The 20,440-nt window shown below is 24.1% G+C and overlaps 3 protein-coding genes across 5 annotated transcripts in view; 2 read left to right on the forward strand and 1 right to left on the reverse strand.

Annotated features, from left to right (window-relative positions):
* Positions 1-5,182, forward strand: part of LOC117179608 (transmembrane emp24 domain-containing protein 2) — a 12,666-nt gene extending 7,484 nt beyond the window's left edge. Inside the window, exon 3 of the mRNA XM_033371593.1 lies at positions 4,668-5,182. Coding sequence (XP_033227484.1) covers positions 4,668-4,817 — 150 coding nt within the window. The 3' untranslated portion in view covers positions 4,818-5,182. The remainder of the gene's footprint in view (positions 1-4,667) is intronic.
* On the reverse strand, positions 5,110-9,190 carry LOC117179609 (39S ribosomal protein L18, mitochondrial). The gene is made up of 3 exons (XM_033371594.1): positions 8,822-9,190; positions 8,590-8,703; positions 5,110-5,460 (listed from the first exon to the last, which is right to left on the reverse strand). Exons 1-3 carry the CDS (start codon positions 9,019-9,021, stop codon positions 5,226-5,228), a joined length of 549 nt encoding a protein of 182 aa, XP_033227485.1. The 5' UTR covers positions 9,022-9,190; the 3' UTR covers positions 5,110-5,225.
* LOC117179607 (protein unc-119 homolog B) lies at positions 8,907-18,778 on the forward strand. Of its 3 annotated transcripts, none has more exons than XM_033371590.1 (6): positions 8,907-9,025; positions 9,126-9,297; positions 9,525-9,701; positions 17,672-17,785; positions 17,913-18,215; positions 18,285-18,778. In XM_033371590.1, the coding sequence occupies exons 2-6, from the start codon at positions 9,261-9,263 to the stop codon at positions 18,407-18,409; spliced, it is 756 nt and encodes a 251-aa protein (XP_033227481.1). In that variant the 5' UTR covers positions 8,907-9,025; positions 9,126-9,260; the 3' UTR covers positions 18,410-18,778. The 3 variants fall into 3 exon arrangements, with proteins under 3 accessions (XP_033227481.1, XP_033227482.1, XP_033227483.1); XM_033371591.1 differs by having other exon boundaries at positions 17,916-18,215; XM_033371592.1 differs by lacking the exons at positions 8,907-9,025; positions 9,126-9,297 and adding an exon at positions 9,390-9,407.
* The last annotated feature ends 1,662 nt before the right edge of the window (positions 18,779-20,440 follow it).

Genomic DNA, 20,440 nt, shown 5'->3' on the forward strand with positions numbered 1-20,440 from the left:
CCAAAGTTTCAGCTTGATATTTTATTTACAAAAAAAGTTCTTAGGTTCAAAAAAACATTAAGTGAACTGAAAAAGTGTGGTCGGTAATATAGGTATTTAGCTTTGTCACATGCCCTTAACTGTATTTTATTTAAAAGAAAAATACCTTTTGGATGAAGTAACTCACATTTTTCGTTGATAATTCATTTTTTTGCTAAAAAATTTAAGTTCATAGGTAAAAGTTAAAAAACTACTTTTATTAAAAATTTATTTTATTAGTTGAAGACCCGTCTCTGGTTCAAAATTTAACTATTTTGTTAAAATTTGTTTTTTTTTTCGTTGAGAATATCTAAAAAATGTGTATAGCAAATGCAACTATTTCGTTTTTGGTTTAAAATTGATAATTTTTAGTTTAAATTTCAACTATTTGGATAAAAATGAACTTTTTTAAAACAAATTTAACTGTTTTCTAGAAAAATCGCAAATTTAACTGGTTTGTTCAATATATACATACATGCATATATATATATACATATATATATATATATATTTTGAGAATTCAAATATTTTACTGAAAAATTTTTTGTTAAAAATTCATTTCTTTGTCCAATAATTAAATTCTTAAATAAAGAATAAAATTTGCTGTTTGAAGATTTACAAGTTTAGTCGAAAATTCATCTCTTTGGCTGAAAATGTAACCATTTGTGTAAAAAGTATTTTTTTTTTTTCCAAAAAACGAATAGTTTTAACTGAAATATTATATAATTGGGAACTCATTTTTGTTTAAATTAAACTACTTGGTAGAAAGTTGAATTATCCTGTTCCGCATTCATTTTTTTAAAGATTGAACTATTTGGTTAAAAGTTCATTTATAGATGGTTTGGAAATTAATTTGTTTAAACTGTAAATTTAACTTTTCCATTGTTAGTCGAAAAAGATCGTTTTTAATTAAAAATTCAACTGTTTTGTAGAAAAATGACCTTTTTGGCTGAAAAAAATCTAATTATTTGGTGGAAAATTAATTTATTACGTTGAAAGTTGAAGAACGTTGTTAAAAATACATTTTTTTTGTCAAATATCCATCTGTTGGTTAAAAAATTAACTATTTTCTTGCAACTTAGTTATTTTTTATGTTTGAAAGTAAATATTTTGAAAAACATATTTAATTATTAATTTTTCTGTTAAACATTCAAGTATTCCCGTTAAAAATTTAACTATTTGGTTGAAAATGAATTTTTTTTAAATTTGTCCTTTTTGGATGACGGAAAATTTAACTATTCTGGTTAAAAAATAAGATGTCATGTGGGTTGGAATTTGATTGAAAATTAATCTTTTTTAATTGAAAATTAATTCATTTGTTTAAAAGATAACCTACTTTCTTAAATTTGTGTTGAAAATTCGTTTTTATTTATGAGTATTAATTTTTTTATCTGAAAATTGAACTATTCCGTTTTTGGTTGAAAATGGATTGTTTTCAGTTTAAAATTCAACTATTTGGTTGAAAATTAACTATCTTGTTGAAAATCCATATTTTCGGGTGGAAAATTTAACTTTTTCGTAAAAAATAGCCTTTCCGACTTAAAAATTATATTGTTTTAATGAAAGTTAATCTTTTTTTTTTGGAAATCTCATCTATTGTTTGAAAATGTATTTTCTTTTTAGTTTTAAATTAATCTATTTTGGTTGAAGATTCAAATATTTTTTTAGAAAATTACCTGTTTTGGATGAATTTAAATGTTTTTTTGTAAATTCAAAATTAAAATATTTTTTAGATGAAGCATCTGTTACATTTTTCGTTGATAATTAATTTTGTTTGTTAAAAAATTCAACTTCATTCTTGAAAATTAGTATTTTGTGGTAGAAAACTAATCTTTTTGGTTGAAAATTTAACTGCTTGGATAAAAATTAAAATTTTTGTTGAACTGAGATGTTTCGGTAAAAAAATCAACTGCTTCGCTAAAAGTTGAATTATTTTTTTTTTAATTTGTTTGTTTCAAGATTCATAATTTTAGATAAGAATTGATCTCTGGTTGAAAAAGTAACACTGGTTAAAAATTCTTTTTTGTTATTAATAACGATTTTTTTTTGCTGAAAATTTAACTGTTCCAGTTTATTTATCATATAACTTGAAAATTCATATATTTAGTCGAAAATGTACCTATTTTGTTGCAAATTGATTTTTTTCGGTTAAAAGTTCAACTGTTTTGTATAAAATTCTTCTTTTGGCGTTGAAATACTTTGTTAAAATTTATTTTTTTTACTTTTTTGGTAGAAATTGGCTCATTTTTGGTCAAAAGTTCAACTGTTATTTTTTAAAATTAAAAATCAATTTGTTTTTGCTTCAATATCAACTGTTACATTTTTTGTTGGAAATTCATTTCTTTTGGTAAAATTTTGATTTTGATTTAAAATTAAAGTATTGTTTTTGTTGAAATATCAAGTATTACATTCTTTGACTTGATATTTTTTAAACGAAATTTCAACTTCCTGCTGACAAAAATTCATCTTCATGGCTTAAAAGTTCAATTATCTGAATTTAATTCAGGATGGCCGCTGGACCGGGAATTTTTTGAGACCGGGAAAAATCGGGAAATGACAGTGAATTTTTGTTTTGACCGGGAATTTTACAAATTTGTAGAAAAAAATCTGCCCACATTCGATTTTAACAGTTTTTAAATAATTAGTGGAATTTTTATGTTTTTCAATTATGCTATTATTTAGCTTACAATGCGTAATTCAAAATTTTTTTACTATACAAATTTTCCATTTAAAATTTTTATTTATAAGCTTACATTTTTAATTTAAAGAATTTCTAAATCCTTTCTTAAAGATTTGAACAAATAAAAAATAAAAGCCTTTGATGATGAAAATTTTGGATAAAAACATTTTTATTTTATAAGTACATACATTTTTTTTAATTTATCTGTACTTTAAGCAATAAAAAATGAACAAAAAAAGATTTGACAAAACAATTTTAAACTAGTTCAAAATTTAAGGATTTTTAGATTTTAACGTTAAAACTTAAACGGTTTCAATTTGAAAGTCTTAGTCATTAAACAAATGTGAACGTGTGACTGAAAGTTTATTATTTTTAACTTAAAAATAACTTCATAATAATATATTCTTAATTAAAGGATTATAACAAATTAAAAATATTGTTCTAGTCTAAAATATTCAATTTTAACCCATTCAATTTGAAAATTGAAAAAAAAAGATTGATTATTGAATATTTAGCAATATTTGAATTTTTATTTAAGACAAGTAAATTGAATCCAATTATTTAAAAGTAAAGATTCTTTAATTGAATTGTTTGACATAGAAAAACTGGAAACGTTAAAATTTCGAAGAGCCTTTAAACTTGGAACTTTACCATTTTAATTGTTGTAGTTGAAAAATGCTTAATTTGTAAGTGAAATTTTTAAATTTTGATGTATAATTTACAAATGAACAGTTGTAGAAAAAATTTGGATATTATTAAAAGATATTTAGGAGTTTTAAAAAGATAAAAAGTTATCATGCAAATTTTAGAAAGTTTTCTTAAAATCTTCTAGAATCGTTGTTGACAATTTTGTTAAAATATTTGAAAAACTTTTGAAATATTATCTTAAACTAATTTTTCAAAATGAAAAATTATTTTTAATGTTCCTATTAATCTTAAGAAATTTTTTTGTTTAAAATCTTCGAAAATCTAAATTTTATTTATATTAGGCGATTATTCCAAGTTTTACATTAAGTTTGAATTTTTTCAAAACTTCTACATATCTTTTAAAATTACTTAAATTTCGCTAACAAATAATAAATGTTCAATTGTTATTTATACATCCAAATTTTAAAAAAGTTTTCTAAAATTTGCAGGATTTTCTGAAACTTATAGAAAAAATTCAATTCATTTTGACAGATATTTTGGAAGTTCTGAAAAAATTTCCAAAATAATTTCAAATTTAAAACCAATTTAAGACAACTTCTAGATTTCTCAAGATTTTGAAATAAAATTTTGCATCTTTCCAAGGATGTTTAAACTATTTTAAAAAAATTGAATTTTTAATTTAAAAAGTGTTCAGTTAAAATGTTTTTAATTTTTCAATATTTGATGTTTCTAGCTTAAAATTCCTTAAAATTATATAATTTTGAAAATTTTGAAGTTCATAGATTGATTTTTCAATTTAGAGCATTGAAAATGATAATGCGGATTTAAAGCTCAGTTTTGATTGCCTCAAGTGGAAAATTTTGTAGCTTTAGTGTTCCATTTTTTAATTTCATTGACCGTGACAAATATTTGCGAACCGGGAAATGACCGGGAATTTATTTCATCGATTAAAACGGCCATCCTGTAAATGGAACTGTTTAATTGGCAATTAACTTCTTTATAGAAAATTCAGTTATTTAATAGAAAATTCAACTATGTAGTTAAAATTATTTTGAAAATTCAACTGTTTTGTTAAAAAATCGTATTTTTTTCGAAATTTTATCTGTTTTTTTTTTTTTTTTGAAAATTCGCCCCTCTAGATTGAAAATTCATTTTTCTTGGTAGAAAATTCAACTGTCTTCTAAAAAGTTTCTCTTTTTAGCTTGAAGATTCAACTATTTGTTTAAAAAACACAAAATTCTTTGTGATATAGTTTTTGAACGACCATTTATCAATTTACCAATAAACAATTAAATTATTATAAAAAAAAAATTATTTTCAGATTCGAGACCGAAATCACAGAGCCATCAATGAAAGCACAAACTTCCGAGTGGTTGTTTGGTCATTCTTCGAAGCAACTGTCCTCGTTTGCATGTCCCTTGGACAAGTTTACTATCTGAAAAGATTTTTCGAAGTCAGGAGAGTTGTGTAATATATACTTTAATATTAATTTATCGCTGCAAATGTTTGTGAACATTGTTGGCGCACTCCAGGGCAAAAAAAACAATCCAGGACTGTGTCCACAATGTAATTATATATTTTTGTTTTTTTCCCCTCCCCTTTTGTTTATTATATTATAAATTTAATAATGTAAGAGTCGAGCAGAGATGTGAAACAGGTTTAATTAATCAGTTATTTCTTATGAGTTGTCACAGTTATCAAGACTTTTAATTTTCTTTCTGTGGAAAAGGTGCATGGATGAGTTCGGAATGAAACGTCTTGTATATATCTGCGTACTTATATATTTCTTTCTGTACATGAAAAACGATTCTAATTAATAAACTTTTACATTGACAAGATTTTGTTAAATATTACGGAAATGCGAAAGGCGATCTGAAAATTAGAGAGGAATTTCCCAGGGCTTAGCTTGGTCGCCTTTGTTCCAGGGTGCAGGAGTTGAAAATGTTATTGGTTCTCGGAGAATCATGCCGGAATTTTTCAGCTCATTTAGCAACAAATTTATCTTGTTATTTTTGTTCTCATTAGGCACAGGCACCACTGATGTTATTCCACTTTCGAGACAACGCTGTGCCATTAGTCTTCCCAAATTGATGTAGGCTGCACTGTCGGAGGGCCTGAAATTATTTTTAAATTGTTCAAACTGGGTCTTCTTCGGTTAAAATTCAACTATTTTTATAAGAAAATATCAAGTTTTGCGTTAAAAATTAACTTTTTCCTGGAAATTTTATCTCTTTAGGTTTAACTGTTTTTTAAAATTAATTTTTAAAAATTAGAAAAAAAATGTTATTGCCAAATTTTGTATCTATAAAATTTATCTATATTATAAATAATTTATTAATCAATTACTCTAAATTTAATAATCAAAAACGGAAAATAAATTTCTTATTATTTAAATTTAAATATAAACTGTTAATAATTAGAAAAATAGAAGTTATTATTTATAAAAATAAATATAATTGTTTTGGTTGATTTCAACTTTTTAGTTGTTTAAAATAAAAATATTTTGAATTTACAATTTGATGTATTACATGTTTCGTTAAGAATTAATCTTTTTTAGTTGAAAACTCAACTAATTATTTAAAAGTAGACCTACTTTGTTTAAAATTGATTTCTTTCGTGATGATTTATTCATTTTAGTTGAAAATGTATTTCCTTGATTACAAATTTAACTATTATGTTGAAAATGATGTTATTTTTTTGATTAAGAATTAAATTTTGTACTGAAAATTCATCTATTCTGTTCGTTTAAAAGTGGTGTCGTTTTTAGTTTGAAAAAATGCATTTCTTTGTTTCCAAAATGAACTATTCTTTTTTTATTGGAAATCCACATTTCTTATTAAAAGTTAACTATTCCTTTTGAAATTCGTCGTTTTTTTGGTAGAAAAGTAATCTAATTTTTTGACTAGAAAATTCAACTATTCTAGTTTTTGTTGAAAATGTATCTTTTTTAGTTAAAAATTCATGCATTTTGTTGAAAATTGGTCTTTTTTGACAGAAAAATCCACTTTTTTTACAAACAATATAAATATTCCATTTATTAGGTAACGATTTATAATTTTAGTTCAAAATTTAAGTGTGAAAAATTAGTTTTTTTAAAAGAGAATTAATATATTTTTTTGATTAATTTTTTGTACTGAAACTTGAACTATTGTGTATTTAATTGAAAATCCATATTTTTTATTGAAAAATTAAGTATTTCGCTGAAACTTCTTAGTTTTTTTTTTTGTAAAGAAGTAATTTATTTTTTGACTTAAAAATTCATTTATTCTAGTTTTTGTTTAAAACGTATCTTTTCTAGTTGAAAATTCATATTATTTGTCGAAAAATAGTATTTTATGATCAAGAAATCAAGTTTTGTTGCAAAAAATATAAGTGTTCCATTTTTTGGCTAAAAGTGTGTATTTTTTAGTTAAACATTTATGTCTTTTTTTCCAAATTCTTTTTTTTTCTTAAAGAAAATAAGTTTTTTTTTCACTAAAAATTGAACAATTACATTTTTCGTTCAAAATCCACATTTTATATTGAAAAATGATCTATTCGGTTGGAAATTCATAATTTTTTTTCTTTGTAAAAAGGACATCTACTTTTTGGCTTGAAAATTCAACTTCTAGTTTTTGTTGAAAAAGTATCTTTTTTAATTGAAAATTTGTATTTTTTAGTTGAAAATGTATATCGTTTGTGGAAAATTCGTTTTATTTTTAAAGGAAAATAATTTTTTTTTAAATTAATTTGTATTAATGGAAATTCAAATATTGCATTTTTCATAGAAAATCCACATTTTTATTGAAAAATTAGCTATTTGGTTGGAAATTCGTCGTTTTTATAGTAGAAAAGTAATCTTTTTTTTTAACTTTGAAAAAAAATATTTTAGTTTTTGTTGAAAATATATCTTTTTTAGTTAAATATTCATGTATTTTTTAAAAATTCATTTTTTTTAAGATTAATCAGTTTACTTAAAACTGATGCCTTTAATTGAAAATGTAACTTTTTGGTTAAAAATTCGTATTTTCTTTTTGTCACAAATCAATTAAAAAAAAAAAAATATATTTTTATTCTATTTTTGAGCTGAAAAATGTATCTTTAAAATTTAAAATTAGATTTTTTTCTAAAACACTATAGATTTTTCATTTAAAATCCATCTTTTTATTAAAAATAAATTGTTTTCTTGAAAATTCACGTATTTTATTGAAAAATAGTATTTCGTTGTTAGAAAAGTAATTTATTTATTTTTACTCTAAACTTCCAATATTCTAGTGTTGGTTACATTTTTTTTCAGTTGAAAATTCATGCCTTGTTGAAAATTTTTTAAATTTTGTATAAAAAAATCTTTTTGGTTAGAAAAAATCTTTTTTTGTGTGATTCACTTTAAGTTAAACTTAATATCTTTACTTGAATTAATTAATATAAATAATAATACATTTTTAACGTCATTTTTTAAAATTAAAATTTACTTTTGTTTGTTTCTTTCTTAGTCAATAATTCTAATATTCGTTTGAAAATTCGTTTTTTTCGTAGAAATTTAATCCTCTTGGTTAAAAATTAATCTGTTTTTTTTTTCAAAATTAAATTTTGATTTAATGTTTTTCGTTAAAAAATCAAATTTTTAAACTGTTTTTATCATTATTATTTATAAAATTCTGATGATTTTTTTTTTCTGAATTGTAAGAAGCAATTTTTTGTTTCTTTTTAAAACTTTTATTGTGCTTAGGAAAATAATTTTCGATATTTTATTTTTTCCTGAATTGGAAGAGGAAACGTTTCTTATTTCTAAAATTTTTTGATGAGTTGAAAAGGACAAAGTTTTGGTTTGTTTCTGAATTGAAAGAAGGAAATTTTTTATAGTGTTGGGAGCGAGGAAATATCGAATTTTAAATATTTTCTAAATTGGAGGAGGGAAGTTAAAAAAAATATAGATAATAAATAATAAGCTTTTAATATTAATATAATAAAATAAAAATTTACTTGTGTTTCTTCTTTCTTAATTAAAAATTCCACTATTTGGTTGAAAATTCGTATTTATCGTAGAAATTTAAGCCTCTTGTTTAAAAATTCATCCTTTTTGTTTTTGGTTAAAGATTTATATTTTTTATTTGAAAATGCATATATTTTGTTTAAAATAATTTTTTTTCATTAGTCAATTTTTTTAGTTGGAAAATACAATTTTTTGCTTGAAATAAAAAAAAATGATTTAAATATTAAAAAGATCTTTCAGACCTCAGAATAATTATTAAATATTTACGAACTTGTAAAGTTGTTTCTTCAGAGCCCATTCTTTTGTCGATGCAGAAATGACTGGCCCATTTTCAAAGTGATGAACTTCTAAAGTTACATACCGAGAAGATTTTGTAAGCACCAATCTGGCAGAAATAGAACATTTTAATTATTAACATTAAAAACAATTGCCAAAACGCGAAACTTTCTGTTTATTTGAAATTGCGAGTAAAATTAAAAGTGACATAACCTCTACAAAATTACCTGTGCCAATATTGTCGACCTGGTTTCTCCAGGGTCCATCCTACGGGTTTCCTGGCAATCCTCAAGAGCTCCAGATTCCTTGGATTTCTATTTCTAACGTTACTACAACCATCTAAAAGTGAATCATTAGATTGAATTCCTCTCGCGTAATTTCGGAGCACTGAATTGACAACTCGAATATTCACATTAGTGGCAAACATTTTCGTAATTTCACTTGATCAGTACAAATATAGGTTTAGTAGTGACCATTAAAGTTAAAACCAAAAGAATCTAAGTATCATTTTAAATATATTATCATTTTCAGCTGGTGAATCGAGCAGAAATATTTTGAGGTTATGTTATCCCGGCTATCCGACGGTCCGCGATATAAAGGCTTTTTCACTCTCTGGTGAAAAAGAGTGCAATCTCAACAACAAAAAATCACTAGGAACTCTCAGCGATGATTCGTCCAATTGTGAATTTTTCACGAGTGAAAGGTGCTTAAAATGTTTAATTAACGCACTTAAATCGATTTTTTTCTAATAATTAACTAATAAAATATTCAGAGATGTTGCTCGACTGTGTTTGACCAACAACTCGTGTCCAGGTGATCAATTAGTTGGAAAAAGAATGCATTTGTTAACGTCTCTGCTTTATAAATGAAAAAGTAAAAATCAAAGCTTTGAAAGCGCAAAGAATTGAACAATTCTTTTATTTATTGCAGTTCAGAAAAGGCAATTTTGTAAAAATATAGTGACAATAATGAGTGTCGTGAGAGAAAAGGGCAACGATAATGAATCGCTCAATACAAGTGAAGAAGAGAAAGACAATGCCAACGGAAATGTTGAAAAAATTTACATTTCACCTGACATGGTTCTTCGACTTCCAACTATCACTGACAGTAAGTGTTTTTTCTATGATTACGTGTCTCTCGATGAAATATTTTTTATAAGCTATATTTAAGGTGGCAGCTTTAATCGAGGAACCAAATTTTCAGTGATTTCTCGGGGTTTCCTGGTTTGTAAACATTTTTCAAAGTCGCTCAAAAAAAATTTTCTTTTTGGCATCTTTATTCCGTCTTTTTTTCTCAATTGGAAGAGGGTAATTTTTTTTTACTAATTTTATTTTATTCGAAGGGAGGAAATTACGAATTAAAATTTTTTTATAAATTTGAAGAGGGACATTTCTTTATTTTTTTATTGAGTTGGAAAGGAGGAAATTGTCGTTTTCAATATTTTATGGATTAGAAGATGGATAAGTTTTAATTTTTTTTACTGAATTGCAAGATCGAAAATTTTGAATTTACATTTTTTGTTATTGAAGAGACTCTTTTTTTGTTTTTATCATTTAAATTGATAAACATTTGCTTATTTTGTTCTGAATTAAAAGGGGTTACATTGTTTCTTTTTAAGATTTTCACTGTTTTTATAGGAAGAATTTTTCATTTTTTTCTAAATTAGAAGTTGAAGTTTTTTATTTCTTACATTTTTTTATAATTGCAAAAAACGAATTTTTCTCTTTTTTTCTGAATTGCAAGCGGGTGATTTTTTGTTTTCAATATTTTTGTTGAATTGGGAGCGAGGAAATTTCTGATTTTAAATATTTTCTAAATTTGAAGAGGGACATTTTTTGGTTTTTTAGATTTTCGTCGAATTGGGAAGGAAGAAATTTTGGTTTTCAATATTTTATGGAGTAAAAGAAGGATAATTTTTTATTTTTATTATTTTTACTGAATTGGAAGGTATGTAATTTTAGAAAGGGGTAATTTTTTTATTTGTACCTATTATTTTTATTGAATTGGAAGGGAGAAAATTTGTTTTTCAGCTTTTTGTTGTTGGAAGAGACCCTTTTTTGTTTTTGTAAATATTATTGATTTGGAAGGTATGGAATTTGGATTCTTATTTCTTTCTCAAATGTAAGAGACCATTTTATTTATTTTTAACATTTTTGCTGAGTTTCGGGGAAGAATTTCTCATTCTCAACTTTTTTTTTTGAATTGGAAAAGTTATTTTTATTTCTAAAAGAAGTTTTTTTTCTATATTGGAAGAGGGCAATTTTTTATTTTTTACCATTTTATTGAGCTCGGAGCGAGGAAATTTCGATTTTTAAATATTTTCTAAATTGGAAAAGGGAAGGAAATTAAGAATTCAAATTTTTAAAATAAATTTAAAGAGGGACATTTCTTTAGTTTTTAAATTTTTATCAAGATAGAAAGGAGAAATTTTCCTTTTCAATATTTTATGGATTAAAAGATGGATAAGTTTTTATTATTATTATTATTACTTAATTGAAAGATTGAAAATTTTGAATTTACATTTTTTGTTATTGAAGAGACTCTTTTTTTGTTTTTACCATTTAAATTGATAAACATTTGCTTATTTTGTTCTGAATTAAAAGGGGTTATATTGTTTCTTTTTAACATTTTCACTGTGTTTATAGGAACAATTTTTTATTTTTTTCTAAATTGGAAGATAAAGTTTTTTATTTCTTACATTTTTTATCGTTGGAAGAGACGAAGTTTTCTTTTTTTTTTTCTATATTGGAAGAGGGCAATTTTTTATTCTTTGCCATTTTATTGAGCTGGGAGCGAGGAAATTTCGATTTTAAAATATTTTCTAAATTGGAAAAGGGATATTCTTTTCAAAGATATTTACCGAATTGGGAAGGAATACATTTTGGTTTTCATTATTTTATGAATTAGAAAAAGGATATTTTTTAAAAAATATTTTTATTGAATTGGAAGAGGGAAATTTTGGATTTCAATTTTTTTTAAGTCAAAGAGGCCCTTTTTGTTTTTTATTGAGTTGGAAGGTATGACATTTTGGAAAAGGGTAATTTTTTATTTGTACCTATTATTTTTATTGAATTGGAAGGGAGAAAATTTGTTTTTCAGTTGTTTTTTTTTGGGTTGGAAGAGGCTATTTTCTGTTTTTATGAATTTTATTTAGAAAATTTTTTATATTTTTTTCTGAATTGAAATATGCCCTTTTATTTTTTTAAACATTTTTACTGAGTTTAATGGAAGTATTTTTCATTCTTGACTTTTTTCTGAATTGTAAGACGAAAAGTTTTATATTTCTAAACGAAGTTTTTTTTGTCTGAATTGAAAGAGGGTTATTTTTATTTTTAACATTTTTATTGAATTGGAAGCGAAGAAATTTCGAATTTTAAATATTTTATAAATTGGTGAAGGTACATTAAAAAAAAAATGTTATCGAGTTGGAAGGAAGACGTTTTGGTTTTCAATATTGGAAAAGGGTAATTTTTTATTTTTACCAATTTTATTTTATTTGAAGGAAGGAAATTAAGAATTCATATTTTTTAAATAAATTTAAAGAGGCACATTTCTTTAGTTTTTAAACTTTTATCAAGATGGAAAGGAGGAAATTTTCCTTTTCAATATTTTATGGATTAAAAGATGGATAAGTTTTTATTTTTATTATTATTATTACTTAATTGGAAGATTGAGAATTTTGAATTTACATTTTTTGTTATTGAAGAGACTCTTTTTTTTTGTTTTTATCATTTAAATTGATAAAAATTTGGTTATTTTTTTCTGAATTAAAAGGGGTTATTTTGTTTCTTTTTAACATTTTAACTGTGTTTATAGAAAGAATTTTTCATTTTTTTCTAAATTGAAAGATGAAGTTTTCTTTTGTTTCTATATTGGAAGAGGGTAATTTTTGATCTTTGCCATTTTATTGAGCTGGGAGCGAGGAAATTTCGATTTTTAAATATTTTCTAAATTGGAAAAGGGATATTCTTTTTAAAGATATTTACCGAATTGGGAAGGAATACATTTTGGTTTTAAATATTTTATGAATTAATAAAAGGATATATTTTTTAAAAATATTTTTATTGAATTTAAACGGTGGAAATTTTGTTTTTCAGTAGTTTTATTTTTTTAATTGGAAGAGGTCCCTTTCTGTTTTTATCAATTTCATTGAAAAATTTTTTTTTTTTCTTTCTGAATTGAAAAAGGCGATTTTATTTGTTTTTGGCATTTTTACTAAGTTTAAGGGAAGAATTTTCCATTTTCGTCTTTTTTTCTGAATCGTAAAAGAAAAAGTTTTTTATTATTTTAATTGTTTAATTTTGTATAGGGTTGGAAGGGATGAAGTTTGGATTCTTTCTGAATTGGAAGAGCGTCATTTTTTATTTTAAATGTTTTTAATGATTTGGGAGCGAGGAAATTTCTGATTTTTAATATTTTCTAATTTTGAAGAGGGATATATTTGGGGTTTTAAGATATTCATCGAATTGGGAAGGAAGAAATTTTGGTTCTCAATATTTTATGGGTTAGAAGGATAAATTTGTATTTTTATTATTTTTATTGAATTTGTAGTGAGAAAATTGTGGATTTCCATTTTTTAAAATTTTATTTATTAATTACTATTTAATTACAATTTTCGAAATTGGGAGATGAAGTTTATTATTTCTTACACTTTTTTATAGTTGGAAGAGGCGAAGTTTTCTTTTTTTCTGAATTTTAAGCGAGTAATTTTTTTATTTTTAACATTTTTGTTGAGTTGAGAGCGAGGAAATTTCGATTTTTAAATATTTTCTAAATTGGAAGAGGGATATGCTTTTTAAAGATTTTTACCGAATTGGGAAAGGATGGACATTTTTTTTTAATGGGAGGAGGCCCTTTTCCGTTTGTATCAGTTTTATTGATAAAATTGTTATTTCTTCCTGAATTCAAAGAGGCCATTTTATTTCTTTTTAACATTTTTACTGAGTTTAATGGAAGAATTTTCATTCTCGACTTTTTTTCAGAATTTTAAGAGGAAAAGTCTCATATTTCTAAACGAAGTTTTTTTGTCTGAATTGGAAGAGGGTTATTTTTTATTTTTAACATTTTTATTGAGTTGGAAGCGAGGAAATTTCCAATTTTAAATATTTCATAAATTGGTAAAGGGACATGTAAAAAAATATATTTTTATGGAGTTGGAAAAGAAAAAAATTTGGTTTTCAATATTTTATGGATTAGAAGGATACATTTTTATTATTTTTATTGAATTGGAAGAGAGAAAACTTGTTTTTCAGTTGGAAGAGGGTTGGAAGAGGCTATTTTCTGTTTTTATCAATTTTATTTAGAAAATGTTTTATATTTTTTTCTGAATTGAAAGAGGCGATACCCTTTTATTTCTTTTCAACATTTTTACTGAGTTTAATGGAAGAATTTTTCATTTTTGACTTTCTGAATTGGAAGAGGGTTAATTTTTAACATTTTTATTTAGTTGTGAACTAGAACATTTGAAATTGTAAATATTTCTAAATTTGAATAGGGAAATTTAACAATATATTTTTTTATCGAGTTGGAAACGAAGAAATTTTGGTTTTTAATGTTTTATTAATCAGAAAAAGGTTATTTTTTAAAACTATTTTTATTGAATTCGAAAAGGGGTAATTTTGAATTTCCATTTTCTTTAATTGGAAGAGGCCCTTTTTTGTTTTTATAAATATTATTGATTTATAAGGTACGAAATTTTTGAAAATGATAATTTTTATTTGTACAATTTAATTTCATTGAAAGGGTAGAAATTTTGTTTTTCAGATTTTGTTTAATTGGAGGAGGCTCTTTTCTATTCTTATCAATTTCATTGATAAAATTTGTGTTATTTCTTTCTGAATTGAAAGAGGCCATTTTATTTCTTTTTAACATTTTGCCGAGTTTCGGGGAATAATTTTTCATTCTCGACTTTTTTTTAATTGGAAAAGTTTTTTATTTCTAAACAAAGTTTTTTTATTGTAAATTGCAAGAGGGTAATTTTTTATTTTAAATATTTTTATTGAATTGGGAGCAAAGAAAATTTAGAATTTCAAATATTTTTAAAATTGGAAGAGGGACATTTAAAAAAAAATGTTATCGATTAGAAAAGGAAGAAATTTTGGTTTTCAATATTATATGGATTAAAATAAAGATATTTTGTTTTTTAATTGGAAGAGGCCCTTTTTTGTTTTTATAATTTTTATGGACTGGGAACCTATGGATTTTTTGGAAACGGGCAATTTCTCATTTGTACTATTTTTATTGAATTGAAAGAGTGGAAATTTAGTTTTTCAATTTTTTTTTTAGTCGGAAGATGCCCTTTTCTGTTTTTATCAATTTTATTCATAAAATTTCGGTTATTTTTTTTCTGATTTGAAAGAGGCCCTTTTGTCTCTTTTTAAAATGTTACTGAGTTTAAGGGAGGTAATTGTTTATTTTCAACATTTTTATTGAGTTGGGAGCGAGGAAATTCCCAGCTCTAAATATTTTCTGAATTCGAAGAGGGACATTTAAAAAAAATGTATTGAGTTGGAAAGGAAAAAACTTTTGTTTACAATATCTTATGGATTTGTATTTGTATTGAGTTAAGGGGTGTGGGAGATTTTTCATTTCCAATTTTCGTTATAATAATATAATGAAAAAGATTTATTTTTAACATTATTATTGAGTTATTGCGGGAAAAATTTCAATTTGAAACTCTTTTTAAATTGGAAGACATGTTCTTTATTTAAAATTTTGTTTATAGTTTTGGATGGTACCGAATTTCGGTTGTTTTTTCTGACTTGGAAAAGGCTCATTTTTTATTTTTAAGATTGTTATTGAGTTGGAAAGAAGGAAATCTCGGTTTTCAATATTGTATGGTTTTCAAGGAGGATATTTTAAAAAAAATTTAATTGAAGGGGGAAATTTTTGTTTTCAATTGTTTTTTATTTTTTTTAATTGGAAGAGGCGCTTTTTTGTTTTTATCAAATTTGATGAGGAAATTTTGGTTCTTTTTTCTGATTTTAACGGTGCCATTTAATTTTCTTTTAATTATTTTTATTGAGTTTAAGGGAAGACCATTTATTTCTAGACTTTTTCCTAAGCTGGAAGAGTTATTTATTTTTTATAAAGTTGGAAATTCAATTTTCGTTCGGAATTGGAATGTTTATTTTTAACATTTTTGTTAGTTTTAGGGGAGGAAATTTCTAATTTTAATTGTTTCTGCATTGAAACAGGGACATTGTTTCTTTCTTTTTAAGATTTTTATCGAATTGGAAAGGAGGAAATTTTGGTTTTCAATATTTTATGGATTAAAAAAGGAAAATTTTTTATTATTCCCTTTTTTGTGATCATTTCTGCTTCAGATGAAAAGAGGGGACTTTTCATTTTTTTTTTAAATTAAAAGGGAGCAATTTTTGGTTTTTAACATTTTTATTGATTTGGAAGGGAGGAAATTTAGAATAAAGTTTTTTTCTAGGTTGGAAGAGGGACATTTTTTGTTTTTGAGATTTGTATCGAATTGAAAAGAAGGAAAATTGTATTTTCAGTACTTTATGGATTAGAAGAAGGATGTTTTATTTTTTACCATTTCATATAAACAAAAAAAGTACTTTCTCCAATTCAGAAATATTTTAAAATCGAAATTTCCGTCCTTCCAACTTAATAAAAACGTTAAAAATAACAAAAATTTTGCTCTTCCAATGCAGAAAAAAGATTTAAAATATAAATCGTCCGCCTTTAACTCACTAAAAATGCTCTAAAAAATGGCTTCTCCCAATTTAGAAAAAAAAAATCAAAATGTCGTCGCCTCCAACTCTAATAAATTATTTGCAAACATTTCCTCCCTTCCAAGTCGCTAAAACTCTTAGAAATAAAAAAAAAAACCTATTTAAAAAAAAGAAAGATAAATAATTACCTCCCTTTCAGATCAATAAAGATATTTAAAATAAAAAATGATCCTCTATAAAATTAGGGGGAAAAAATAAAAAATAAAAGTCTCTCCCCTTGCAACTTAATAAAAAGGCTAAACAGCTAAAAACTGTCTCTTCCAACTAAAAAAAAGTAATAACCAAAATTTCGTCGTTTACAACTTTATAAAAATCTTCAAAGTAACAAAAATTTCTCTTCCAATTCAAAACCAAATTGGAAATAAAATTTTCCCCTCTTTCATCTGAATGTTAAAAATAAAAAATTCACCATTTTGCACTCAATAAAAATTTTAAGAACAAGAAAGTTCTTTTTCAATTAAAAAAATTGAAACCCAGGCATCTTCCATAAGAGAATAAAAAAGAAATACTCAAAATTTCTTCGCTTCCAACTGTACAAAAATCTCAAAAAGAAAAAAAAAATCCTTTTTCCAAATAAAAAAAAATAATAATAAAAACCAAAATATCCTGCCGTCCAACATAATAAAGATGATACAAATAAAAAAATTCCCCTTTTTAATTAAAAAATAAATAAAAACAAACCACCCTTTCCTTAAACTCAATAAAAATGTTAGAAAAAATGGTCGCTTTTAAAAAAAAATGTTAAAAAAAATCTTTCTTCCTATTCAAAAAATCTTAAAAATATATAATTTCTCTCTGTCAATACAATAAAAGTTAAAATATAAATTTTTACCCGTTTTTAACTAAACAAAAATTTAAAAAATAACAAATTTGCCCGCCTTCAACTCAATAAAAAAGTAAAAAAAATATTTCATCCAATTTGAAAAGCATTGAATACCAAAATTTCCCTCCTTTCTTTAAGTATTAGAATTTTATTTTATAAGTCTTTTGATAAGATTTATTTTTATTTTAAGTAACTTCATATTAATAATTTTTTCCATTTACATTTATAAATTAAGAATTGTTTAACTGTAACGATTGAAATTCAGTTTAAAATTGATCAGTTCTTAATACTGGATTTAAAATTGCTTATCCAAAATGAAGAGTAAAATATTGCTGAATAATAAAAAAATTCTTCTTCTTTAATTACAAAATTTCAAATTGAATGGATTATAAGTGGAAAACTTGAGAATTATACTGAACAATATATTTGAAATTGAATAAAAGAATTTAACTATGAATCTATTAATCAAATTTTAAATCGAATTTTCCATTTTTACTCATTTTCAGAATACTTGTGTTGTCCAGAAGCAAATACCTATGAAATAGACTTTACTCGATTTCAAATTCGAGATCTTGAAACAGAAACAGTATTATTCGAAATTGCAAAGCCTCAAGTTAGTGGTAAGTAAAATCAACAATTCTATTCTCGAAATCTTAGAACAAACATCAAATTAATCTCTATTTTAAAAATAATTAAAGAATTTAATTTGATACAAAAATTATCTAACTAATATTAATTAATTTTAAGCAGAAGAACGCGAAGAACCTCGCAAGGAACCACAACACGAGGAAACTGGTCGTTTAGATCCAAACGCTGGACGATTTGTTCGATATCAATTTACACCTCAATTTCTCAAATTAAAAACTGTCGGTGCTACAGTAGAATTTTTAGTTGGAAATCAACCAGTTAATAATCTAAGAATGATAGAGCGACACTTTTTCCGCGATAGACTGCTGAAAACTTTCGATTTCGAATTTGGATTTTGCATACCTAACAGCAAAAATACTTGCGAGCATATCTACGAATTTCCTACACTCTCCACCGATTTGGGTAGGTTTTTCAATTTATAAAAAATTATTTTCGAAACCAAAGCATCAAAATTAATCGAATTTTTTGCAGTTGCAGAAATGATCGCGAATCCCTTCGAAACAAGATCGGATTCATTTTATTTTGTGGATAATCGACTAATAATGCATAATAAAGCAGATTATGCCTACAATGGAGGAATCGAGAAACTGGACTAAATGTCTCAAGGCTAGACAATTTTCATTCTCATTCTATTCTTAATTTTTCGGGATGAAATAACCGGAAGATCTCAATTTTTCACTGAACGCCTTTCAATCCTATCTATACCTCACAAATATCAATTTCGTCCGCACCACGATAATTTAACATTTTTTTAAGCGAGGATTTGAATTTTGCAATTTATAATATTTTGATACTAATTTTTTCAAGCTGAATGCATTTTTACTCTACGCGTATGTGATGTCTGTACAAAAAAAAAAAATAGTTTTGGTAGATATCATAAAATAAGCTTAGGCTATCATTAAATTTGCACATTCTATTTAATTTTGTTTTCTTTCACGAAAGCAAAGATACTCTGTTAAATCACCTGTGCAATAAAAATTTCAATGTTTACAAATGGCCTACTTTATACTTTAGAGGGAATCAAATTATTTGTATTCTAGAATTAATTAGGTATGTGAGGGTGTCCAAAAAAATTAATTTTCAAAATGCCCAGATTTTTTGGTAACTATTTTAAAATTTAAGATTTTTAAGAGATAATATTTTACATAGGGTATTAAAAAATTATTTCTGAATAAAATTAGAAAATTTCCAATTTATTAAAAAAAATGACATCGACAAAATAGCTTTTTTTCTAAACTAAATTGTTGAATTTTAAACCACGCGGTCGAATTTTCAAACGAAAAAGATGGAACTTTCACCGAAAAGAGTAGCATTTTCAACCACGTAATTACATTAAAAAAAAAAAAGTAAAAAAAAACAACTGAATTTTCAATCCAAAAGGATGGATTTTCTGTCCAAGTAGACGAATATTCCGCAAAAAAGTGAAATTTTTTACCAAAAAGATGAGTTTTTAACAAAAGGCTTGAATTTTAATGAGATAATAAAATCTTGAATTAAATGATTGCATTTTTAACCAAATACTTGAATTTTCTGCCTACTAAGGTGAAACAAAAAAGATTAAACTTCAACATAAAAATTAATTTTTAATCAAATAGCTGAATTTTCAATCTACACAGAATAATTTACAAACAAATAGTTGAAATTTTAACTAAAGAAGAGAAAATTTCAAACCAAGAAGATTACTTTTCTAACAAAAAATTTTAATTTTAAACTAAAAATAACAGTGAATTTTCAACAAAATAGGTAAAATTTGAACCAAAGAAATTAATTTACAACTAAAAGGATTTAAACTAAAAATTGTAATATTTCATATTAAAAAAAAAGAAATGATTTTCCAACAAAACAGTAATACTTTCTAGAAAAGAGTTTAATTTTCAACATACAAAGATGAATTCTCAAAAAAAGAATGTAATAGTTGATATTACAAACAAACAAAAAATACAAAAAACGAATTTTCAAACAAGATAATTTTTCTAGGAAAAAGACGAATTTTCAACAAAATACAAAAATATATGAAATATAAAAATAAATAATATAAAATACAACATTTTCAAATAAGTAGTTGAATTTTCAACTAAAAAATATCAATTTTTAACAAAAAATGGAAGTTACATTTTCAGATAAAAAGATTAATTTTAGTCGAAAGAAAAATGAATGATTAACAAAACAGGTAAGTTTTCAACCAAGGAGATGAATTTGAAACTAAAATGATTTAAATTAAAGTTTAATATTTGATATTTTAAAAAAATCAAAAAAAAAGGTACAAATTCAACTAAATAATTAGATTTTTATGAAAATAGTTGAATTCTCAACATACAAAAACGAATTCTCAATCAAAATTTAATAGTTTGATATTCCAACCAAGATTAATTTTTTACAAAAAACAACTAATTTTGAATAAAATTGGCAAATTTTCAACCATAGATGAATTTTAAGCGGGTGATTTTTTAATTTTTAACATTTTTGTTGAGTTGGGAGTGAAGAAATTTTGATTTTTAAATATTTTTTAAGTTGGAAAAGGGTAATTTTTTATTTATACTATTTTTATTGAATTGAAAGTGTGGAAATTTTGTTTTTCAGTAGTTTTATTTTTTTAATTGGAAGAGGTCCCTTTCTGTTTTTATCAA

The sequence above is a fragment of the Belonocnema kinseyi genome, chromosome 9 (assembly GCF_010883055.1).
Source record: "Belonocnema kinseyi isolate 2016_QV_RU_SX_M_011 chromosome 9, B_treatae_v1, whole genome shotgun sequence".
NCBI classification, from domain to species: Eukaryota; Metazoa; Arthropoda; class Insecta; order Hymenoptera; family Cynipidae; genus Belonocnema; species Belonocnema kinseyi.